The sequence below is a fragment of the Neovison vison genome, chromosome 8 (genome assembly GCF_020171115.1).
Source record: "Neovison vison isolate M4711 chromosome 8, ASM_NN_V1, whole genome shotgun sequence".
NCBI classification, from domain to species: Eukaryota; Metazoa; Chordata; class Mammalia; order Carnivora; family Mustelidae; genus Neogale; species Neogale vison.
The window spans coordinates 89662587-89689671 of NC_058098.1; the positions used below are offsets into that span (position 1 = coordinate 89662587).

The following is a 27085-nucleotide window of genomic DNA, read 5'->3' on the forward strand; positions in this document are numbered from 1 at the left end:
CTGTACTTACCCCTCCCTGAGCCCGACAGAGTCAAAGGCGCGCGTGAGATGCAGGGACGTACGGGCGCGGCGCTCCCACGCAGCGCGCACCCGCGGCGGCTACCGACCTGCTGTCCATTGGTCAGACGGAGCTTCGTCGGCTTCCCCGCCAGCCTGACCCCGGGAACTGGAAGTGCCGAACCCAAGCTGCAATAAGTGAGGACTCCTCTGTGTCATCTTGGACAAAGCCTAACCTCTCCGAGCCTCAGTAACCTTGTGAACAAAAAAATAATAATGACCCACCCCAGTGGGCTTGTATGGATCCCAAGTGCAGTAACACGAGGCCTGGATGATCCGTGGCGAGGACTTGGGTGTTAACTGCCGTAAATGCACACACTCACACGTGGACAGTGCGCGACAGTACACACGCACACAGAGAACAATTACTCCTCAGAAAGGAATAGAGAATCCTTTTTTTTTTTTTTTTCATCTGTAGTCTTCTTTTAAATTGAATAACCTATGCTTTAATTACAGATCTTGGTACAAAAAAATAGTAAACACGGAGCCCGAGTTCCCTGGTGACAATGACAATCCCATATTCAGTTTAGCCTCATGAAAGCAGTAAGACTTAAAACAATTAGTAAAGATAGCATTAAAAACAAAGACCTAATGAATTGTGCTTCCCAACTTACAGATTAGCAAGCATTTGTTATTTACTCTGATAAAAATATATATTTATGGAAGAGGATTCTAATACTTTGTCTTGTAAAAATTTGAATATATTGAAAATGTTCTCCAATGAGTCAGGAAGCATTTTAAATTAAAGCTCAGGTCTCATCCTGAATGATACAGTTTCGTTGCCAGCTTTTCAGGAAACAGATCCTAGTTCCATTCCATTTTTATAATTAAGAAATTTAAGATTTTCTACACCTCCTTTGAGCACTTATTTTTTTTTTCTTTGAACTGCTACAAAAATGTATGGCAGAATCTGCAAATAAAAGCTTTAAAAATAAGTTACAACACCCCTAATTGTTGGCAAGGATGTGCAACAACAGAAATTCTTATTCATTGCTGGTGGGAATGCAAAATGGTACGGCTATTTGGAAAAAAGTTGGTAGTTTCTCACAAAACTAACCATACCCTTACCATATGACCCAGCAATCACACATGTTGGTCTTTACTAAACCAAAGGGGTTGAAAACTTATATCCACATGAAAATCTGCACATGGATGCTTATAACAGCTTTACTCATAATTGCTAACTTACAAGCATCCATGATATCATTCAGTAGGTGAATGGAAAAATAACCTGTGGTACATCCAGAAAATGGAATATTATTGGCACTAAAAACAAATGAGTTATCAAGCCATGAAGACATGAAGGAAACAATGCATATTACTAAGTGAAGGAAGCCAATCTGAAAAGGCTCCATACTACATGATTCCAACTATATGACATTCTGGAAAGACAAAACTATGGAGACAACAAAAAGATCAGTGGTCACCAGGGTTCTGGGGAGGGAGGGATGAATAGGTGCAGCACAGAGAATTTTTAGGGCAGTAAAACTATTTTGTACGATGCTATAATGATAGATATCTGCCATTACACATTTGTCCAAACCCACAGAATGTACAACATCCAGCACAAACCCTAATGTAAACTATGGATTCTGGGTGATACTGATGTGTCTATTTAAGTTCATCAGTTGTAACAAATGTACCATTCTTGGGGGGGACGTCATTAGTGTTATGCATTTTGGGGGGCAGGAGGTATGTAGGTAGGAACTCTCTGTACTTTCCACTGTGAACCTAAAACTGTTGTAGAAAATAAAGTGTATTAATTTTAATTAATTTAAGATCATATAAAAGGCGGAAGAGGAGTACCAGCAATGAATGGATCATATACAATCATAGCTAAAGACATTATTTCAATGTCTCTATATATTTCAAGGCAGTACATAAGAATTAAGCTTAACAAGTCATAGTCTAAGACATGTATTAAGCTGTACATAGTACTTCCCTCAAGAGGATTAAAATATACATTAACCCCATTTCCAAAAGCTGCTTTTAACATTTCTTTTCAATGCTATATATTTACATTATTTTAAGTTACCTTAAATGCCTAGATAAGTGAATGAAATTTAATTATAGGTTATTTCCAATATTATGTATTTAAGCAATATAATGTAGCTAGGTAACTTTGAATATCAACTTGTGCTAAGGTTTTAAGTAGCATCAATAATCAAGAAAACCACTAATAGGCTAATCTTTGTGTTTTCTACAAATTTTAAAAGTGGTAGATAAATCTAGCAACTCCAATTCCTTAAACCCTAATTTTAATTGTTGTTAGGATAAATCCTAAGGATTTTACATTTTGCTACACTTCTGACATGTATCACTTCAATAACTGAACAATCAATTTCCATGTATCTAGTTAAACTACAGTATGGGAAAAGGTCTTGAAAAAAATAAGAGCATTTCTCCTCAACTTTCATTTTTTCATGAAAATTAGGGACAAGAAAACCCCTCTTCCAATTCAGCATTACTAAAACATTCAAGCAAAGATCACACTATCACTTACATATAACTCTACAGTTGTGGTATCTAACTTTATCTTGAATAACATTTAGAAGTTTTGAAAGAACATGGAAGGCACGCTAGAAAAGGGAACCACTTCAGAATTCTTATTTTCTATCTATATCTGGAATGTAACTTGTCTAAAATGAAAATTAAAAATAAACTGGGTTCTCGGGCGCCTGGGTGGCTCAGTGGGCTAAAGCCTCTGCCTTCAGCTCAGGTCATGATCCCAGGGTCCTGGGATCGAGCCCCACATCAGGCTCTCTGCTCCACGGGGAGCCTGCGTCCTCCTCTCTCTTTGCCTGCCTCTCTGCCTACTTGTGATCTCTGTCAAATAAATAAATAAAATCTTTTTTAAAATAAATAAATAAATAAACTGGGTTCTGTAGTCACTCTGGATAATAGCATGGTGTTTCCTCAAAAAGTTGAAAATAGAGCTACCCCACGACCCAGCAATTGTACTACTGGGTATTTACCCTAAAGATACAAATGTAGTGATCCAAAGGGGCACGTGTACCTGAATGTTTATAGCAGCAATGTCCACAATAGCCAAATTATGGAAAGAACCTAGATGTCCATCAACAGATGGATGGATAAAGATGTGGAAGATTCTACAATGGAATACTATGCAGCCATCAAAAGAAATGAAATCTTCCCATCTGCAATGACATGGATGGAACTAGAGGATATTATGCTGACTGAAATAAGTCAATCAGAGAAAGACAATTATCATATGATCTCCCTGATATGAGGAATTTTTTTTTTTAAGATTTTATTTATTTATTTGACAGGGATACACCGAGAGAGAACACAGCACAGGAAGAGGAAGAGGGAGAAGCAGGCTTCCCGCTGAGCAGGGAGCCCGATGCGGGGCTTGATCCCAGGACTCCAGGACCGTGACCCGAGCCGAAGGCAGCCGCTTAACTGACTGAGCCACCCAGGCGCCCCTGATATGAGGAATTTGAGAGGCAGGGGATTGTGGGGGGTAGGGAAGGAAAATATGAAACAAGATGGGATCAGGAGGGAGACAAACCATAAGAGACTCCTAATCTCACGAAACAAACTGAGGGTTGCTGGGAGGTGGAGAGGGTACGGATGGGGTGGTTGGGTTATGGACATTGGGGAGGGTATGTGCTATAGTGAATGCTGTGAAATGTGTAAGCATGATGATTGACAGACCTGTACCCCTGGGGCAAACAATACATTGTATGTTAATAAAAATAATTTAAAAAAAATAAAAAAATAAACTGGGTTCAAATGTAGGAAAATTATTAACTACCTACTGACATTTTTATATATAGGTGTTTGAGGGGCTTTTTAAGACAATGAAATATATGCATGCACATTAAAGCATTCTTGCATTATTCCACTGAGGTATTTATTTATTGCCTAACATTTCAAAAACTAAACAACTAGCATTCACTGGATTATCCAGCTGTCATACTGCTTCTTTGAACAACTGTTTTGCTCATTAGTACAACTTTCTCACATCTTTTCACCAAACCATGTTAAAAAAAAAAAAAAAAAAAAAAAAAAGCTATGCTCCCACTTCATCTCCATTCCAAGTGAGGAATTACCACTTTCAAATCATTTCTGTCTTTAATTCTGGTGATTACCTTCATAATATCTATCTACACTGTTAATTTTCATTGGACCCCATCTGACTCCCCACCCTAGAAATAAGGATTTAATTTATACTAGTCTCCCTTATTCCTTCCAGTTTTTCATGTAAGAATTAAAGAACAATAGAGCTATTACATTTACTACTGAAATAAACGTAAAACCATATTCATCTATCAGTGTTACACAGCATCTGGACTTCTCCACATATTAGGATGTCCTCGTCCCCCCCCCATTTCAAACTCACTTCTGTATGCTTTTACTTTTACATTGTTAAGGTGGATTTTGTTTACATTCTTGTCTTCCATATTTAATCTACTGATTGATTCTAAAAGCTGAACATCAATACACAGCAATGAAAATGCTAAAAAATATTAACCTGGGCCCAAACTAGTAAAACCCACTCCTGAGTTCTCTAATACCTAATTTTAAAGAAAGAAAACTAAAGACATTATACAGTTTAGAATTTGTGGGGGGAAATGACTTTAAAAAAATCTATCAAGCTGAATTCAATAGGAGATTTCTTAGGTGGTTTGTGCTCTTGGATAAGCACAACTTGGGTAAGATGTGTTAAGTATTTATTTTCATTATTTGAACCTAACTGCTGCATTATATTAGGAAAAGACCACACAGCACATAATAATAGGCTTGGTGAAAATATTCTCTCCATGGAAACCTGACATGGTTTTCTTTCCTTCAGGGAAATGAGTTTCTTCAAACCAAGTTTAAAAGATGGCACACTCAATCATAACTGACAATCTCAGCTAGAAAAGTCTGAACGTTTTGGCTTCAGAATGAGTATAACAGACCCTTGACATTTCAAAGTCTAAGTCCTGAGATCTTTACTCAAATTAAAAAATATTCGAGTAAATATATACAGGTTCCGGGTTTTCCTCAGAATTACACTTTCACCTTATGTCATAAAGTTTCTTATACTTAATTAAAATTTCGCATTATTAGAAGGGGATGTACTTTCACATGCAAAATAATCTTTTTAATTCCTCTCATAGAATAGCCATTGTATTCATTTGCTGGGCTGCCATAACAAAGTACCACAACATTAGGGTAGCTAATACAACAGAAATGTATGCTCTCTCAGCTCTGGAGGCTACAAATCCAACATCAGGGTATTGGCAAGGTTTGTTCCTTCCAAGGGCTGTGAAAATCTGCTCCATGCCTCTCACACAGCTTCTGGTGGTTTGCAGGCAATCTTTGGCGTTCCTCGGCTTATACGATCATCACCCTGATCTTCATCTTCATCTGATGTTCTCCCTATGCAGGTCTATGTTCAAATTCCCCCTTTCAATAAGGCCATCCATCACACTGGATTAGGGCCCATCCAAAGGCTTCATCTTTACTACCTACACCCACAATGACCCTATTTCTGAGTTAAGTTACAAGGTACTGAGAGTCAGGACTTCAGCATCTGCATTTTGGGGGAGCACAATTCAACCCACAGCAGCCATTTTCACATGATAAAGTTTGACATCTTTCAATCACTACATATTGTCTGGGTAACTGCTGAATTTACCATGTCCGTAATAGGAACTGGCACACAGAAGAGGCTCAGTAAACATTTGTGGAATGAATGAGTGAATAAATGCATGAGACTGCAAGGGAAGAAAGTGTGGCTGCTGAGAGGTTTGCTAGTGCCACATCATTAGCTGAGTAATGCCATTCTGCATGGAATTTAGCAGGAATTAGGATTATGCCTTTACAAAATTGCAAAGTATCGTATACCCCATGGACTCTAAGGTCACGTGTAAATAGTCAAAATCACAAATGTTAAAAATAAAAAATGTCAAAACTCATAAAACTCAGTAATTATACATATTTTTAATGATTTCCTTTCTTAAGGGAATGACAGTAGAAAAGAAAGTATCAGAAATAGAGTAGTAAATGATTTTGATTTAAATTAAGTCATGGAATGCATTATTAGAGAGCAGAGGTCACTAAATGAAACAGTATCAGCCAGATACATTACAGCACTGTTTATAGGTAATCCACTTCTGTAGCACTAAATCAGGTGATTCCTTGTTACAATAATTCTTCTGCTATTTTAATGACTAAACCTCTTTGGACAAGATCCAAGATGAATTGTACATACTACAATAAATTGTACATAACAAGCCTCTATTCTTTTTACACTAACATTTTCAATGTAGACTCTCAATAGATAATGCTCACATAACAAGGGATTGAAACTATTCTTTTCTATTTCTCCTAATCATCTCATTCAAATCATATCATTTCCTGGGTACTTGGCTTTAAAAAACTGTATTACTATAAACTTTAAATTCAAGCCCTGGATAGGTCTACATTCATTTCAGCAGAAGCATCTTGAAATGCTGAATTATCATCTTCAATTTCCTTCAGTCATTTATTGTAGCTGCCAAACTGAAATGGTGCACCTAAAAGGCAACACTAAACTGAAAGCAAATAATAAAAAAAGTCTCTTAAATGTTTCATTTATAAAAGCTTATTTTTCCCCACCATCAAATTTTGTACACGGTCTGAAATAAATCGCTTTACAAAACTGACATCTTGCATGCAGTTATTCTGCCACAATACATTTGCTTAACTTCAAAGTTTATGGAGGCCAGGGGAGAGTGGGGAGCTAGCATCTTTTCTCAACTCTTTATGAACAGAAGAATTACACAGAGCTAGACTGGTTTTGGGTTTTGGTCTTTTGGGAGTGGGGAGGGGGCAGAATTAAAATTAAACCTCAATTGCCAGTAGGGATCACTATAGCTATCCCTTTTCTAGATAACTTTACTAATCCTTCCTGGCTATATTAAAAAATTGTGCCATAAAAATAAACACTTTTAAAAGGCACATCAAGTCAGAGGGTAGCTACTCCAAAGAGTACTCTATGACAGCTCACTCTGACAGGAAAACGTACCTGCTAACCAAAAACATTCAAAGCGTTTTCTTGAAACCCTGCTCAAAAGCAATATAATAGCAAATTAACAAAGTAGAACAAATCTACAGAATTCTACTATGAAGTCCTGTATACTTTTCCCCCTAACATAATTGTTAATGACAACTATAAAATGCTAATAGACAAAATAAACAAAATGTAGTTTGTATTTCCAAAGCTGGAGTTTTAGATCAGGATACAGGGAAAAGGAAATTATTTTATTAGTAAAGTACATTCAGATCACCTTTATATAAAATAGGTTTCTACCAAGGTCATTTGGTAAGGGAACCATTGCATATATTTGGGCAAGGGCCAAAAATATAAGAAAAAAATGAGAAGCCAGTGCTTCTTTTTCTTCCCTTTATATACCAAACTTAGCTACTACAAGACAGTCAGAATCACTGTTTGAATATTTGTTTATGTCACTTTGTAAAGCCAGAATTTCTGACAATTTACTGCATTAAATTATAGTTTATCCATATCATAAACTGAATGATTCCTAGAGCATCTTTTTCTCTAATGACCTACTTAAGAAATAAGTATCTATATTCAATACATTGTCCATTTTTGAAGCATTTCCTAGTCAATTTTAAAAATCTTACTTAGAAATAATATCAATCTATTTCTAATAGCTAAGTAGAATAATTTTTAATCTGCAGGGTATTTTAAAAACCAATCAACTTGACATAACCTCCTAATTCCAGGAATGTAAACCATAATTCAACCTTCAATTTTCCTCTTAACATATTCTACTTTACTAAAATGAATTCCCATCCTGCAACTATGAACAAGAAAATTGTACTTAAAATAATATTAAAAGACAAAACCTCATTATTTAGTATTAGATTAATAGTCTATAATTCTAATCTTAAAAATATCTATAGCTATAACCTCTCCAACTTGTTAATTCCCAAGGAGATTAATAAAAGATGTGATTAACATCTAAACTTAGAGCAGACTGTCATTTGGAAAAAACTATGTTAACAATAACTACACCATAGTCAAATAGATCAACCCATCACCCTTTATGGTTCTGACTAAGGTTAATGAGCACAATTTGTCATAAATTTCCTAGTAACTCTGAAAAACTGAATTGAACAAAAAGATTACTTTTTTCATAATGCTTAATAAAAATAGAATAAAGGCTGGAGCTGTCTTCCTTGGAACCCGCACAATATTTGGCAATGTGTATGTCATTAAATATTTGTGAAATGAATAAACAACAACAACAACAAATGAGCACTCATTGCACTACTACCATTTAGTTCCTTATTATGTGCCAGGTAATGAGTATTTCTAATTCTACATTATAAAAGACAATACACTCAACTAACATTTTAGTTGTACTACTTTTCCTAATAAAGCACTGAACAAATTATTTACTAAGAAACTCCAATTTAACAGAATTTAGAGTTGGATTTTCACAAACCAATAACTTGTCTAATGATTTTCTGCAACTGAATGACATTTTTCATTATTTTCTTTATGAAATTAGAAATATACAGAACACGCAAGTTGTAAGTTTCCTTGTAATAAATAACGCATGCACACTACACTTGCTCATAATAACATTTATTTCTCTTGTGAAGAAGTTACTTTTTCAAAAAGCTAGAAATTTGAGAGGATGAGGATGAAAAAAGGAATGAAGCAACTATACATGTACTTCCACTTCAAAAACTGTCTGACATCTGAGCCAAAAGACTCTCTGCATCTATCAGTGACTTCCTCTTCATGTGCCACAGAAAGAGTTCAACATGCTTTACAAAACCCATTACATTTTAAGACCATTTCCAATATCTTCTACCATAAATCAAGAAATCCATTTATTCAAGGTTACTTATGGAGAATTAATCACGCAGAAAATTTTAACAACTTCTTTTTCAAAAATTAAAGTACTTTACTGTACTTGGCATTCCTTTACATAATGATGTGAATTCATAGACTGAAAGCATTAAAAGCATATAATTAAAATTCAAGGACTGAGAGATTAAAAAAATTTTTTAGCATGTAGAATTCTCTGTAACAAATATTCTGGAAAAATAAATCAGAATATAAACACAATATAATCTCCTTTGGACTTGTCCTCTCCTTAACTGTGGTATTATATAAACATAGAAAGTTGTTCCAAAATACTTGTAGGTACTCAGTATCACCTCGAAAACATGTAATCAAAAAATCTGAAAAAGTGAGACCAAGAGATCTATGGGTACAATGCATAGGCAACAAAAACTTATGAGTTTCTCTATTCTTAATTATTTCTAAAACCTATCTCCCTAATTCCAGGGGCAAAATTATACAAAAGAGAAAAATAAACAGTCAGCTATACAACCTTTACAGCTTTTATTGGTAAGGTATACCCATTATGTCAAAATTGAGACATCAATAGACAGCCTCATTTCCCATCTAAAGCTAATGAGAATATATTTTACCTTAAATGGAACAAAGAGGCAAACTGCCAAGAATTAAAATATAACCTCAAAGTCTTAATTTCACACTTCAAATATCAAAAAAAGCAATAATTCCCAGAATCATGAAAACATGATGAAGTAGCTACATAGAAAAAAAAAAAGAACATTAAATCATTTCATTCTTTCTTAATATTAACAGGGAAAACAGATGTATTTATAACTTCAGCCTTCAGATAGCATACTTCATAAAGTCATTATTCATTTAAAATAGACAAATGTTTACAAAGAACATTTAACTTAAATTTCAAAGTTGCTTGTAAAACGGTACTTGAAAGATTGACCTATATAAGGAAATAAGAGTCTTTTCAAGAGAGATGATAAACTATAAATATAAAATATATCACAGTGTTAAAAACCTCATTGTGTTCTATAGGAAAATCAATAAAGATTAACTTAATCTTTCTAGGGAAAAGAATATTTAGCATTATAAATTTAAAATGTAAATTTTATATATGAATTCAATAACAAATACATTTAAACCTTGAATTGCCACATAATCATCTATTTTGTGGAAAACAATAAAAAATGATGTACTTTTTCAATATATGTACATCAAAACCAAAGGGTTAATTTTTACTTTTTCCTTTATTGGCAACTTTGGATGCATTTTTAGGTTTTGGTTCCCAAAGGGCATTTTTCACAAATCTTGAAGCTGCACCTCTGTCCAGCTTGGCAGCCTTTTTCTTGTCTGTTATTTCCTTGACTCTGTTCATGTATACTCTGATTCTTTCCTTAAAGATAAAAAAAAAAAAGGCAATAAATTTACTAAGCTGTTCACCACTGCTAAGCTTTATTATACTATCCCTCAGTTAAATTCAACATATATGTATTTATTGCCTATTGAGTGGTGCTAGTAAGTGCAAGTGAATAGGATAAACATGCTCCATGCTCTCCTGGAGCTCACAGTCTGCAGGGAATGGACATTAAGAAGTCATTTCAGAAGTATTTGGAGTGTTTCAAAAGGGGAAGAACTAGACTAAGACATCCTTGAATTGTTTACATGTGGTTATACATGTTTTAATTTAACATTAACCTAAATCCACATAACTCTTATGTATCCGAAGTCTATAATCTAAAATAGAGCTCTCATATACTTGTACAAAACACACAAATTAAACTTTCTTGAAACTTTTCTAAACCGAAAATAGAAGGTGAACCATGAGAGACTATGGACTCTGAAAAACAGTCTGAAGGGTTTGAAGTGGCGGGGGGGTGGGAGGTTGGGGTACCAGGTGGTGGGTATTATAGAGGGCACAGCTTGCATGGAGCACTGGGTGTGGTGAAAAAATAATGAATAATGTTTTTCTGAAAATAAATAAATTGGGGGAAAAAAAAAAAAAGAAGAAATACTATTTAACTATTTTTTTATTTTACCTTCTAGTATCACAATTAAAATAAGCAAAATTAAAACACAAGGTTTTGGGGGCGCCTGGGCGGCTCAGTGGGTTCAAGTCTCTGCCTTCAGTTCAGGTCATGATCTCAGGGTCCTGGGATCAAGCCCTGCATCGGGCTCTCTGCTCAGCAGGGAGCCTGCTTCCTCCTCTCTCTCTGCCTGCCTCTCTGCCTACTTGTGATCTCTCTCTGTCAAATAAATAAACTCTTTTTTAAAAGAAATTTTTAAAAAATTAAAAATACAAGGTTTTTTTGTTCAATTTTATAGTTTTGATCAATAAGCACACAATACTTTTAATCAAATACACAGTTCTAATCAGACTTTACAAGGTGAGAAACATAATAGGTTGCCATACCACTTCGAATCTTCTGAGACCATTAATCAGAATAAAGGGCTATTCTCTACTTTCACTGGAGAAATAAAGGGGATGACAGCCGAAAACAGCATAGTAAATGATTAATCACTGACAAAAAGCAAGTTTCATTAAAGTAATAAAAATAGTTACAGAAATATAATCAGAAAAATTCAAAACCCCTAGAATTTTTTAACTGTGAAAGGCTGACAACTCTGCTCAAAATCCTCTCACAGCTCTCTACTTCCCTTAGAGTAAAAGCCCAAGTCCTCCCAACATACACCCACCCCAGGCTTGCCTGGAATGACCTTCCTCAAATATCCACACAGCCACCCCCTCTCTCCCTTCCAACTGGCTCAAATGTTAACCTTGTTAATAGGCCCTGCCATTTAAAATGGCAATCCTACTCAAGCACTCCAATCCCCCTTGTCTTATACTATTTCTTTTCCCATAACATATAACTTTTTAACATATATATCTATATATTTTACATATAACTTTCCAACATACTGTAAATGTATTTATATTATTTGTTTACATTAATTGCTTGTCTCCCTCCACTAGATAGTCTGGCATCAGCAACAAGGGCAGTGGTATTCTACAGCTTTATTCACAGAGGAATCATCTCACTTGGATATAATGCCTGGCTTCCAGTAGGCACTCAATCATTTGTTGAACAAAAAAAATGTCTATTTTCAGTGCCTTTCCCCACTCATGATATACATGACAGACAGATTTTCTCTCATACACTAACTCTGTGATCAATTAGTGATGTCTGTCACAAGGTCAGAAAAGGGGAATGGGTTTATGTATGCTTTTTATGTCCCAAGCATCATTCAGAATATGAATGTACTCTCCATAAAGTGGGTTATGACAGAGAAAAAAGACAGATGATGATTTTATCCATTTCCAATGACAGAATCAAGTATCAAGACACTAAAAATAACTTTGTGTTAAAGGAAAAATGAGAAACCTTATAAATGTAAAGTCTGTACTAGAAAGTTGAAAACAGATGATACAGGGCATACTTCTTAAGATTTTAAAGTCAGTATCACTGGTCAAATAAAGATCTGTGCCTCATACCGTTTCACATTTTTGCTCTAAGTATTTTTCACAATTTCTGTATTTAAAAATAAATTTGTTTTTTGCCCAAGAACTTTAAAAGAAGACAATGCCTTAGTCCATATATTTATAGAATGAAGACAAGATATCTGGTTTATTCATTTTTTTATAAATAAATGATCAAGTATTCTAAGTTGTAAATAACATACATATCAACCACCATAAGACTTGAGAATAATAATATAGTGTCAAATGTATTTCACATATTTACTTCATATCTTATAAACAAAGAATAAATTTATTAATATTCTTATTCATAAAGCCAAGTCAAGAAGGTAACAAACTTTAAGTTAGATTTCTAATTTTTTCTTTCATATTGAATGATTTAATTTTTGAAGTCAGCAAAAACTCCATGATACTAGACCTTATATACTGTACTTATACATCTAAATGGAATACAAAGACAAACCTAGAAGATTTATTACAGGTTGTAAATATGTCACTAATGCAGAATTACTGGACAGTACACATACAACTGGTGCCAAAAAAGCTTTTAGCTTTGTTGCTGAACTGGATTCTTTACTGCTGAGAAAATGAATTAATGGAAGAATTGAAAAGGCGGGGGAGAAACTTTCCCGTCTTTGCTAGTAAATCAACTAGAATATACTTTTAAGAATTGTGTAAGAGTTTTTTTTAAAAAAGGCAGTTGTAGAGATGAACAGGATTTCGAGAATTTATAGAAAAAATAATATGGAAGTTATAAATAATTACTTGAATTTTAACATTTTCCCATCCAGAGATTTATAAAATATAAGGAACATTATTTCTCTCACAAAGGTAAGGAAAAGACAGGAGGAAATCTGGCTCACTTTCGTAATTTGGACTTTAAATAATTTTGTTCTCCATCACTAGTATGATAAAGGTACTGTCAGTTTGACTTCAGGAATACCACAACAAATAGCCAAATAAAAAGAAATCCACTGCAATCTTACCAATTCCTGCTTTACAGGATGTTCCTTAGGATTAACTCCCTGAGTCGCCAAATAAACTGTAAGACAAAGATTTCATGGAATAAAATGGCATATTAGTTAAGAGCATTAATTAAAGAAATTCTAGTTACTCACAAATAAGAAATATCACAAAAAATCATTAATTAAATCTTAAATTATTCAACCTCTATGTAATACTAAATTTTATGTGCCTCATGGATATCTGGTATTCTGACTTGAAGGAAATAAATATTTGACTATTAAAATTGCCATAAAGTGTAACTGTATATAAAGTGCTAGCATTTAAAGAATAAATCACCTTTGAAATAATAAATAATTTGCTAATTAACTCCAAATTAATATACATACCCCAAAACATTGAATTTAATGTGTAAGCAGAAACTAAATCCACTTTGGCTTGTTCAAGGGGGTCCAACTATTAAAAAAGAGAGAGAGAGAGAGAGAAAGAAAAAAGAAATACATACAAATTTTGAGCACCATCACATTATTTTAAACTTTCACCAAATACAATATATCAAAGAGATATTTCCTTCACTTACTATAATCCAATAACCAAATGATCTTGAAAATAGTTTACCAAAAAAAAAGTTTTGGGGACACCTGGGTGGCTCAGTTGGTTAAGGAGCTGCCTTCGGCTCAGGTCATGATCCCAGCGTCCTGGGATCGAGTCCCACATCGGGCTCCTTGCTCGGCAGGGAGCCTCCTTCTCCCTCTGCCTCTACCTGCCATTCTGTCTGCCTGTGTTCGCTCTCATTCCCTCTCTCTCTCTGATAAATAAATAAAAATGTTAAAAAAAAAAAAGTTTTGTTAACTGGTGATTTTTGCCCACAAATTTTCACTTCAGGGTATCATCTTTACTTTAGACAAGGAATGTGTATAATCCAAGAAAAATTCTTTTCAATTATTTTAATTTCAGGAGTTATGATCTGGGTTTTGTATGTCAAAAGTAATTTATCAATATAAACACTGTACATGATGCATTTATGTATAAGAGGCAGGCTAAAATGCTTAGGCAATACCAAAGACAGAAGAAACATAATGAGATTTGTTTTAGACTGTCAGAGTCAATTTACTCTTTTTGTCCTATAGGGTTTCCAGAAACCCTGATAACATCATTGTAATATTTAAAAGGTCAAAGACAGAGCCTGTCAAAAAGAATGTTGTAAGTGCTCCTTTTTCTCAAAACCAAGTCAAAATAAAAATATAGTTAGTATTTCCTAAGGTTGGAGTTCTGTTTTGTTTTTTCCCCCCTAAAAATATCCAAATACTTATAAAATTGAAATTAAGGGGGAAAGGAGCATATGTCAGTCATCTATGTCCTCTATATATTTTCATAACATAGCACTCTGTTTCAAGAATTATGTTTTTAGAAATTACATTTTTAAAATACCTTCTGCAACAACTCATTTCTAGAAACAGACATCATGGTCTTCAGCATCTCATCCACAGCACCAATGGAATTCTCAAATGTTGATAAATACTCATGAATTTCTACTGGATAGTCTTCATTAATTTCTTCACTTGCCATTATGAACAACTGGAAAAAAATTAAATTCTTAGAGTTCGTGGGAGACAGAGACTGCTCTTTAGTTTATAAAAACAAAATCAATAGGCTATATCATGTATTTAAAAAGTACTAAAAGAGTTGAAACCTGAAGATAATTAAACAAATCTTCTTAAATTATAATTTTAGAGTAACTACATTCAAACTTTCCCTCCTCAAATTGTTTGAGTGGTAGGAAGAGAAGAGAATCATCCAAGTCCACTAATGCTACATATATCAGAGCCTCAATACCTTTCAAGAACAAAAGATTATCAATAATCAAAATCCCACACTTTAAAAACTTTCAAAAAAAAACCTGTTGAAATTAAAGATTAAGCAAAGCTATCAAAGTATGATGAGTATATCCTATCCCTTATGCTTGCTGAAAAAATAATAAGCTCTTTCTTTGAAAAACTTTGAAAAATTTTAGCCCTTCTAAATTTAGGTGTTGATCTAGCAGCATGGTACATTAAACTAAAAAATTAGAAAACCTAGGTCTGAAATAGCTTATGACTATTTATCACTAAAATCATTTTTAAGCCTGTATTTACATTTATATATGTTCTTTAAGCCTCTTTAAAATATTAATAAAAAATTCAGAGATGGGGGCACCTGGGTGGCTCAGTGGGTTAAAGTCCCTGCTTTCAGCTCAGGTCATGATCCCAGGATCGAGCCCCGCATCAGGCTCTCTGCTCAGTGGGGACTCTGCTTCCTTCTCTCTCTGCCTGTCTCTCAGCCTACTTGTGATCTCTGTCAAATAAATAAATAAAATCTTTAAAAAAAAAAATTCAGAGAGTTCATAAATCACATAAAATTTACCAGCAGAAAAGAGGAAACCTGGGAGAAATAAATGATATGATTTTCATTTAAGCTAGAGTATATCTAGAGCCCATTCTTTTAAAATTCATTTATATCATAATACATAATATCTATGTGAGAAAAACCAAAATCCACACCAACATATTTAATATGATATCTAACACTAAATTTTCAGAAGCAATTCCAAGCCACACATACCATCTGTAGGTTTAAAAAATACACATTAGCTGAAAATACCTCTTTCATTACAAAGCTAAGTAGAACAAACAATGTGTAAAATAGCAAAACATAGTAGAATTTAAGTAAAGAGACTTGAGCTTTCTGTCCTGCTTGATCACTGAATTTGTCACCTTAGATAAATCACTAAAAGTCTCTGGCCTCAAATATTTCATCCATAAAATAAGGCAGTTGCCTTAATAATATGTAAAGTCCCTTATAATTCTAAATGTTACAACTATGTCACTTAACTTTAAAAAGTACTGTTGGAATATTCAGTGACAATGTATCAATATTTCTATTCAACAAGTACATTCTGCTGAGACATCTGGTTTCATTAAAAAAAAAAAAAAACAATGAAGTCCATCTGACTACCACTACTTGGGCTGTAAAGTTACTATCTAAACTACTGTGCAACCAGCAATTAAACAAAGGACATGATAAAAGAAAACCACACAGGAAAGAATTGTGTGTGTATATATATATTCATATTTTGAAACAGGAATTCCTATTTCAAAAGTCTAACAAAAAATATGTATTTGCCTCTCATCCCTCCCCAAATCTCTCCAATGACAGAAGAATCCAAAACTAAGTCCATAGTAATGCTGGAAACATCAGCAGACCTCAACAGCATAAATTTTTGCAAGCTAAAGAGCAAATGGGATCAGGGTGATAGGAAAGAGAGTCAAGGACTCCAATCTCCCACAAACAAAAGAGAAGGTGAATGTATGAATAACTCCAAGTCAAGGGCACTAAGAACTGGGCCATGAGGGCTGAAAACAGCCAAACCAAAATCTCTAGATCTTGGAAGGCTCCAGCAGCTGCTGCCCAGATAAAGGTATAAGTACAAGGGATATACTGCAAATGTAGAGAAGACTTAAGAGTTTATTCTCCTTATGAAGAATTTTAAGCCAATAAATTTGAAAATCTGGAGGGTGCTGGGGGACGGGTAATCAATTATCAAAATTAACCTAAAAAGAAGTATATAAACCAAATAGATTAACCACAGAAAAAAAACTTTTAAGGTCAAAGAGCTACCCTCCAAAAAGGCTCCAAGTCTGGAAGATATAGGTAATTTCTTTCAAACCTTTAAGAAACAGTTAATTCTTATGGTACTTAACTGTTTAAGAACAAAAAAAAAGATGAAAAACTGAGATACATGCAGAAAAATAAACTCCAGATGAATTAAAAAGATAAATGTATAAATATATTAAAAGATTATTAAAATATTTATATGATCCAAATGAAACCTAAATGCTATAAAAGGAAATGAGTGACAGACTTAACTACATAAAAACTGGGGAAAAAAAAAACTACAATACAGTAAAAGTATACCATATGCAAAGTTAAAAGACAAGAAACAGCCTGGGAGAAAATATTTGCCAAAATATAATCAAGAATTAGTTAGAATGTAAAAAGAACTCCTACAAATTAAAATAATACAGATATCTCCCATCAGAATGGCAATAATTTTAAAGATTAGCAAAGTTCAATGTTGGCAAGGGTATACAACGAACGAATATAAATTGGCATAAATTTTTTATATGTACATACCCTTTGGCTCATGAAGTCTTAAGAATGTAGCTTACAGAAATCCTTGTATACATACATACATACAAATTTATTAAAATGGACACCTTTAACTCTTCTCTCAGTCTCTCCCACTTTCTCTTGTATCAGTATTTCCCTCTGCTCTATCATTAAACATAAGATTCCCACATTTTATTTCTCCATTTTTGACAACAAAAGAAACATCTTGACTTCACATCCCCTCCAGCAAAAAAACATTTTTCAACCTTGGAAAGGAGTGCTTATTCTAAGTCCCAATTCCTCTCCTTCTATTCTTTCTTAAATCGGCTACAATCAGGTCCCGTCCTTCTCACTCAAAATTGCTCTTGACAGGCAACTTAAATTCTATGGTCAATTCTCAGTTCTCATGACTTGACATTGTTCACTCACTTCCTTTGGTTTCCAGGGCATCGCATTTTCTTGGTTTCCCTCCTACCTCATGGCTCCTTTCTTGGTCTCCTTTGCTGCATCCCATACATATCCTCAGCCTCTTATCCTTGATATGCCCACAGGCCGTCCTTGATTCTTTTTTTCTCTCTAATTTACTCCCCAGGTGAGCTCAGGACTTTAAATTGCATTAATATACTGATGACTCCCAGGTCTTTACCTCCAACTCTGACCTCCTCACTGAACTCCAAATCACATTTCCAACTGCTTACTCAATAACTCTGGTTGAGTGTTAATAGATTTTCAAATATAATGTGCCTAAACCAAAATCTTGCCTGCTAGAGTCTTTCCAACTCCACCTTTCCATCTGTTCAGACATAAAATTACAGAATGGTCCTTGACTCTTCCCTCTCACCCCATATTTAAGACATATTTTGAATCCAACCATGTCCCAGACCATCTCTATTGCCACCATCCTGGTCCAAGTCAGTCCAAGCCATCGCTGTTGTTGCCCAGATTGTTACACAGGCCTCCTAAATGACCTCCTTGTTTCCATTCTGACAGTTTACTATCAAGAAAGCAGATTGATCACTCCAAATCGAAGTCAGATTGTATCATGACCCCGCTTGGAAATTTCCAAAGGCTTACCACACTTTGTTCAATATAAGACAAAACTCTTACAATGGTCAGACACCTTGGTGGCTCAGTCAGTTAAGTATTTGCCTTTGGCTCAGGTCCTAATCCCAGGGTCCTGGGATGGAGCCCAGCATCGGACTCCCTGCAAAAAGCCTTCCCTCTGCTGACTCCTCTGTGACCTGATCTCCTCCCACTCTACCTCTTCTTGCTCATTCCACTGCAGCCGAAAAGACCTCATTGCTCTTCCCCTTCACATGGGGCATGCCCCTACCTCAGGACCTTTGTACTTCTTCCCTTCCTAGAATGCTTCTCCTGCACCAAGAGCTTCAGAGCTCATTACTTCACCTTCACCAGATCTCTACTCAAATGTCACCTATAGGTAATCCTTTCCTGACCACCCTTTGTTAAAATGCAACCCCCCTCCAACTTCCCGTACTCCTATCTCCTTCTCTACCTCACAGTGCTCAGTAGCATGACATATTTATTTTACTCATATACTGTATAGCTACCTCATAACCACATGAGAGCAGAAATCTTTGTGTTTTGTTCACTAGCACTACCTGACAATCAATAAACATTTGTTTAATGAAAAACCTCTAACAAAATATTGGAAAGACTAAGCTAAATATTCATCAATAGGGAAACAGTTAAATGAATTACAGCACATCCATCCAAAAGAGTATTAAAAACAAAAAAGTAAATCTTTATATAGTAACACACAATGAGAAATGATGAAAAATTCATAGAACATTGTATATAAAACAATATGTATCTAACATATGCCATTCGTTTTTAAAAACCTGTATATATTCCAGACCTTTTCTACATAGAAAATGGTCTGGAAAAAGGTCTGGAAAGAAATATACAAAAAGGAGACATTCTTTCTGAGAAGAGGCAGGATTAGGGAATAGGATCAAAGCAGACTCATTTTTTTAACTCTTTATTCTTCATGATTTTTTTTTGAGAGCCAGCATGCATATGCTAGTTTGGGGTGGGGGGAGTTGTGGCGGAATGAGAGAATGAGAGAATCTTAAGCAGGCTCCATGCCCAGCTTCAAGCCAAGGTGGCTCGAGCCGAAGGGGCTCGATCTCACAACCCTGAGATCATGACCTCAGCCAAAATCAAGAGTGAAAGGCTTAACTGACAAAATGGCATCAGGGGAGCTGCTCCTGGTACCAGACCGGGCTCACCCAGAGCAGCTGAACCAAAAGGAGATTTGAAGACATTTACTGCAAGAAACCAACAAGAGATATATGAAGAGATTTATTCCAAGAATCTGGTTTAAGCAACTGTGCGGGCTGGCTAAGTAATTCCAAAATCTACAGGGCAGGCCATCAAGGAAGAGCATACTAGAAGTCTTGGCTACAAGCTGAAATTGCTGTCCACATGTGGAATTTCTTTTTTGTCACAGAAGCTTCAGCTCTGCTTCTAAAGGCTTTCAACTGATTGAATAAAACCCATCTGATTATCTAGAATATTCTCCTGAACTTACAGTCAAATAATATGTAGATTTTAATGACATCTACAAATACTTTTACAGCAACACCTAGATTGGTTTTGGACTGAATATCTGGGGCTGCAGCCTAGGCAAGCTGTCACATCAAAAAAAGCATCACACTCCATTAAGCCTTTGGAACTACAGCAAAAAAAGTACATTACTGGCATTACAAGTTGCTGTTCTGACAGAATTTCCCCTGCAATAACCTTGGTATTCCTAACTGTCAGGTTCCCAAGTAATAAAACTAGACTTCAAATTCCACCTAACGAATATGAAGGAATGACAAATTGAAAAAAAAAATCATCATTTTGCAACCCCTAATGAATTTACAGATTCACACAACAATCACTGACAGATAAAGGTTTGATGGGGAAGTTGACAACACAGGAGTGAGACAGTTACTACTTAGGCCCAGGGATCAATCTCCACATCACTGAAAGTAGAACACAAACATTATGAATCTCCCAATGTGAAGCAACATGATATACACAGCACCATCTCTGTAACATTTCCAACTTCCCCCAAAAAGTTGAATCTGAATCTAATTGAGCCTTTAAAGCTAACTTCCATTTTACAGGAAATACAAAGGATAGAGAAACAAGTTACCACAAGAAAGCAAACAGATGAATCTAAAATGAGAAATACTCTAGGACAATTGACCTGGTTTCTGTAATAAAGTGTAATGAAGAAAAACTAAGAAAAGGAAAAAAGTAGAGGAAGATGAGATCAAGGAGATCTGGGAGAGCTAACAACCAAATGGAATATGTAGACTGTTTGGATCTTGATTCAAATCAAGTGTTAAAAAAATATTTTGAGACAAAAAAATCTGCATATGGATCAGATGTTATATGACACTAAGAGATTACTGATAATTTTGCTATGAAATTAGAATTCAGCTATGAAAATGGCACCATAGTTATATATAATGTTATCATTTTAGGATGCATACTGAAGTATATAGGGGCAAAATTACAGGACATCTTCACTTTACAATTTAAAAATAGCTAGCCTACATGAGTTATTTATACTTGAGAATAGAGGTAAGAACCTATGTGGGGGGTGGCACCTGGGTGACTCAGTCAGTTAAGTGTCTGCCTTCAGCTCAGGTTAAGATCCCATGATCCTGGTATCAAGCCCCACATTGTGCTCCCTACTCAGCCGGGAGTCTGTTTCTCCCTCTCCACCCCCACCCTGCTTGTGCGCTCTCTCACTCTCTCTCTCAAGTAAATAAAATCTTAAAAAAAAAAAAAACCCATACCCTGTGGCCTCAAATGAGGTTTCTATTACTAACATTTCCAACAAAAGCTGACATTCCAGAATATCTAATTATTTCAATAATGTCATAAATTTCCTTCTATAAAAATCCTGATGCCCTACACTTTATCTGGCCCTCCTAAAAATGTGTGCATGCAAAAATGAATAAACATACCAATACAGGTCAAAGTCCTATGTAAAACTAGAGAAAATGTTTGCAACACAAAGACAAATAAAAAGGAACCTCTACTAATCAACTTAACAACAAAAACCTACATCTCAAAAGAAAAATGAACAAAATCAGAAGCTCTCATACAAAAGTAATCCAGATGACCAATAAACATAAAGCTACTCAAATCTTATATAATCAAAGAAACATAAATCACTAAAACAAGATACCACTTTTCATCTGCCAAACAACAAAAATTAAAAAGAGGTATAGTACATAATATGGGCAAAGGTGAGCAGAAACAAGTCTCTCAAGCACTATGAAGCAGAATGTAAACTGAGTATGGGGGGGGGTTGATGGGAATTTGGCACTGTGCTTCAAAATTATGTATGTTGAAGTTCTTTGACGGAGCAATTTTACTTCCCAAAGAGTATATTTCCATACAAGATAATGTTCAAGGACATCTACTATAACCCTCTTTAAAACAGTGAAACTTTATTTTTTTTATTCAAAGATTTTTATTTATCTATTGACACACAGAGAGAGATCTCAAGTAGGCAGAGAGGCAGGCAGAGAGAGAGAAGGAAGCAGGCTCCCTGATGAGCAGAGAGCCCGAAGCGGGGCTTGATCCCAGAACCCTAGGATCATGACCTGAGCCGAAGACAGAGGCTTTAACCCACTGAGCCACCCAGGCACCCAGGCGCCCCAAAATAGTGAAACTTTAAAGCAGAGAACCATCTACATGCCCATTAACAAGAACTGGTTAAATAAATTATGACATAGTCATTCAATAAAATACTTTGAGGCAGTGAAAAAGTGTTATGCAGAACAAAAACTGAACAAGATATATAATACAACCCATTTGCTTTTAAGCAAAAAGATATATGAATGTTGAGGCATACTTGTATATGCGTGTAAATTTCTTTTAAAAAAAAAGATTTTATTTATTTATTTGACAGAAAGAGACACAGTGAAAGAGGGAACACAAGCAGGGGGAGTGGGAGAGAAGCAGGCTTCCCACTGAGTAGGGCAACTGACTCAGGGCTTGATCCCAGAACCCTGGGATCATGACCTGAGCCAAAAGCAGATGCTTAAGGACTGAGCCACCCAGGCACCCCTGCATGTAAATTTCTTAAAGGATACAAAAGAAGCTGCTAACTATGGCTACTTCCAGAAAACCAATAAACAGGGAGGTAAGGGAGCACATTTTACATTATACTCTCAGAAGGAAGATTTTAAAACAATAATAAATATAACATATTATAATATATATATTTTATACATCATATGTAAATTTTTCAATTATCTGAAATTTTGAAATGTATTCCCAAATATGCCCGATGTCATTTCCCCCAACTTAGCAGCTAAAAGTAAACCTGTATTCTTTAGCTCTTTTAAGGAACTATATAAATAAATTCCCCTCTCTACACATAAAATTTTCTAGCCACCATGAGGCCATTTTTCTCCCTATTCTCGCGTACAAAAGCCTCTCAGGCCTTATTCTCTCCTTAGAACTCCTAGAATTGTGAGGACTCCAGTCACCACCATTTTTTGCCTGCTTACCCCAGCTCCCTCATCACTCAGATCAAGTCACATCCATTAGTCTCACAGCGCCCGCGGTTTCTCCCTGTCATTGTTTTAATTTTATACTTCTGTGATCATTTAAAGAATGCCCATCATCCACACTAGACTGTAAGCCTGGTACAGGGCAAGTCTTTGCTTGTTATTACATTCCAAGTACCATGGCAGCATGTCGTAGTTGCTAAATAAGTATCTATTAAATAAATAAATCCTTACTGCCTGGCACGTAGCAAATGCTCAGGAAGTGTTATTCATTTACGTGGCATTGTAGAGTGTGTGCTAGGAGGAGTAGGGATAAAGAAAAGAATTGTCGGGGAACAGAGCAAGTACCTGGTTGAGGATAACTAGCATTAATTTGTGTCCTTTGTGAATTTCTTCAGACTTAGAGCAAGAATAATTATCCAGAATGAGGAAATGGCTAGGAGAGGACTTGCAAAAGCAGCCTTAAAACAACTGACTGGGAGGTATGGCCTTGAAAGGAAAGAAGAAAGGCCTTTCCCTCTGCTTGGAATACCCCATCTTCACACCCCATCCCCTGTATTCTGGGTCTAGTGAAACATTAATTCTTTAAACCAGCACCAAATGTCCCTCCTCTATAAAGGCTCCCATAGCGTCCAAACAAAACTATCTCTTCCTCTTTGTTCCCAAGGTTCTCCATAGACTTGGTTATTATATAACCATCAATCATACTACTTCTCATGTATCTTGATAAACCCAAAGGTGTCAAATCTTGTTTTACTTGATCCATTCATTCATTATATTTGACAAAAATGAACACACTACTCAGCCCTCAATTCCACACTAGTTCCTGTCCCTCACTAGCTATTTATTCTGTCTCCTCTGCTGGTTTTTCATTTCCCCAAACCTATGAAGGTTAAAATGCCTAAGGACTCAGATCTTATACCACTTTTCTGTTTACATTCACTCCTTTGGTGATTATCTCCAGTCTCACAATTTTAAGTACCATCTGTTCACTGACAACTCCCAAATGTTCTTTTCCAGCAATGAACTCTGCCCCACCGAACTCCAAACTTGGTAGACTCAACATCTCCACTTGGATGACTAACAGACATCCCAAACCTAACATGTCATAACTGAACTCCTAATCTTCCCCCACACACCTGCTTCTCCCTTAGTTTTTCACTTCTTAGTTAATGGCAATTCCACGCTTCAACTTGTTCAAGTCCCTGACAATTAGTTTACTCTTATAATCCACAGTCAATCCATAAACAAATCTGTTAGCTTTACCTACAAAACAAATCCAAAATTGAACTCTCACCATACTCACTTCTTTTCACCCTATGAAGCCACTACATCTCATGTGAATTATTACAACACCTTCCTAATTAGTCAGGTTTTTGCCTACCATACTCTACAATAATCTGTTCTTAACATATCTGCCAGAGTGATCCTGTTAAAAACCTCAATCAGATCATGACACTCCTCTGCCCAGAACATCCCACTGGTTATTTATCCTTTATGCTATTCCTTCAAAGTGGGATTTGTGTTGCATGACATTTGCATCTGCACATGACTAACACAATGTCTTGCCACATATTAGGTACTAAGTAACTGTTACCCCTTCAAAACCAATGGAAGTAAACTCCGGACACATTTTGAGATTCTTAATATCAGATTAGAGTTTGTACTTAAAGATATTGTGAAGTCATACATGGATCTAAAAGAAAACTATACCATAAGGTACATACTAGCGCTATTTCCATTCCTATGCTAAGTAGAGTTACATACAATTATGAACTAAGCCAGGAAAAAATCCAATTTTATAAATTTTTTGAGACATCTGCGGATGTCGCACCAGAATTCTATTACCATAACAACCTTTTTTTGCCCTGCATTTATCTTAGAAAATAATGCTGAAACACACATCAACAATCTATCAATTATATTGTTCCTTTGGCAGACAGTCCACATTGATGCCACCTTTAATTCTCCTTCAAACTTACAGTAAAATCCCTGAGAAAAGATATTTTTTTCCTTTTAAAGGTCTTAACCTCTAAAAAACAAATTTATCCCAAAGTCTGAATAAAGATACAAATTACAAAAGATTGCTCAGATTTGAGATGAATAATTACATCAGATTATAATGAATTTACTTCTATTATTTAATGCTAATGTTTAACTCAAAGTATTTTCAAAATTAGATATGAAGCAGAAAATTATCTTCGAAACCATGGAATTTGCTTATTACAATATTCTTATCCCTAAAATAATAACCATATATAGGACTATTGTGAAAGTTAACTGAGTAACATTGGTAAAGCTATTAGAACAATGCTTGGCTCAGTTACTGCTCAATACATTAGCTTACAATAATAGTTATTAATTTACTAAAGTGAAAATGACCAAATACCCTAATCCAATGTGGACTATTCAAAACCATACTTGAAGGGTCAACTGGAATCAGTAGCTGAGATAACACATATAAAGAACCATTTGAAAATTAAAATCAGTTTTATGAAAAACTGTATCACCTCTGACCTGTGATACAAACAACATTAACTATTTGAAGGCAGCTAGAACACCCTGTAACATTTTGGAAAACCACTGCTCACGGGGTCATTATTTTATCTTTCAATAAAACAAAGAGTTCTAGCATGTCCACAAATCACAAACGGTTCTCTGAATTTCAATAGGAATTGTCTTTATTTTCGGATCCATCATTTTCAGATCCAACGTCAAAATAAAGTTAATTCTCCATTTAGTATATTATCATACAGTCCAAAGAGATTAATAAGCGGGGCATATACATCTTTATATCAAGCCAAAACTGAATTGCAGTCAGCACACAGAAGGATATTAAAGATAATTTAAACAGAAATTTGAATCGCACCCAGCTTTCCTGAGGCATAAAGAAAGACTTTGTAGAGATTATCGACCACAGATTTCGACTTTAAATCGAAATCAGCCTACCATCTCAGGTGGGCTGATGGTAGGCCGTCTGTAAAGGATAAACCTTGATAATATAGTAAAGTTACTTCCCTACACCGGACACCTTGGCCTCCGTCCCTAAACAAGATTTGACGGCAGCTGAAAATTGTGAAGTCATTTTATTTCTCCTTCACCTCCCAATATTTAAAAGGAGGAGCTGAGGAGGAAAAACTAAAGGCCAGACCGAAAGAGACTGGCGAGAGGCCAAGGTTAGCCAAATGCGGCAAGCAGCCGCAGAACAAGCCGAAGTGGGGGTCCTGCAACAACGCAGCCCCCAACGTTAGGGTGGGAGGGAACTCATTCGCGACGGCTACGCAGCCCGACCCGCTTATCTCAGTCAGCCCGGGGATGAAAAAGGGGACTCCCAGAAGAAGCCAACTTTTGCAGAAATACGAGAAAAACTCAAACCCCAGCTTTGAATAATACCTCACTGGCCTTCTACTCCTGTCTCCCGGAAAAGCAGTCGGGCGGTGGTGACGTCAAAGAGGCGCCGGCTCTGGCCGCAGCGCCGGCGTCGCTCTCTGATAACCTCACGCCGCTCGTCCAGCCCCCGTCTCCTTTTCCCTGGCCCTCCACTTTCCAAGGCCTTCCGTCCAATCTGTGGAAGTATTTGGGCCAAGAAGGGGGTACCTTTTGCTAGATTTGTATTCTTGGGACACCCATTATAATACAAGTTGAGCATACTAATCAGAAAAAAGAAAAAAAAAGTTAGTTACTAAAGCTTTTTTCAGGTTTTTATTTTTGCCTAAACTCGTTCCAGGACCTTGGTTCTTAACTACACCCCCAAATATCTGCCTCAAAATTGACGGTCTAGGGCGGACTCCCAAATTATCTGTGGTGAAACAACAAGTTCTTTAATTCATCACTGAAAGACTCCTTTGGGGTCGCCTGGGTAGCTCCAGGATGGAGCCCCTCATCAGGCTCGCTGATCAGCGGGAAACCTGCTTCTCCGTCTCCCACTCCCCCTGCTTGTATTCCCTCTCTCGTTGTCTCCTTCTATGAAATAAATAAAAGCTTTAAAAAAAAAAAAAGTTACCTTTGTAAAGTACAGCAAAAATGAATTTATTGAAAAACGGAAAAAAT

General features: G+C 35.7%; 1 protein-coding gene across 2 annotated transcripts; it reads right to left on the bottom strand.

The window, feature by feature from the left end:
- Positions 1-8652: 8652 nt before the first annotated feature.
- Positions 8653-26509, bottom strand: C1D (C1D nuclear receptor corepressor). 2 transcript variants are annotated; one of them, XM_044264112.1, is made up of 5 exons: positions 26429-26509; positions 14772-14918; positions 13730-13796; positions 13364-13419; positions 8653-10295 (listed from the first exon to the last, which is right to left on the bottom strand). In XM_044264112.1, exons 2-5 carry the CDS (start codon positions 14907-14909, stop codon positions 10131-10133), a joined length of 426 nt encoding a protein of 141 aa, XP_044120047.1. In that variant the 5' UTR covers positions 14910-14918; positions 26429-26509; the 3' UTR covers positions 8653-10130. The 2 variants fall into 2 exon arrangements, with proteins under 2 accessions (XP_044120047.1, XP_044120049.1); XM_044264114.1 differs by lacking the exon at positions 26429-26509 and adding an exon at positions 15537-15578.
- Between the last annotated feature and the right edge of the window lie 576 nt (positions 26510-27085).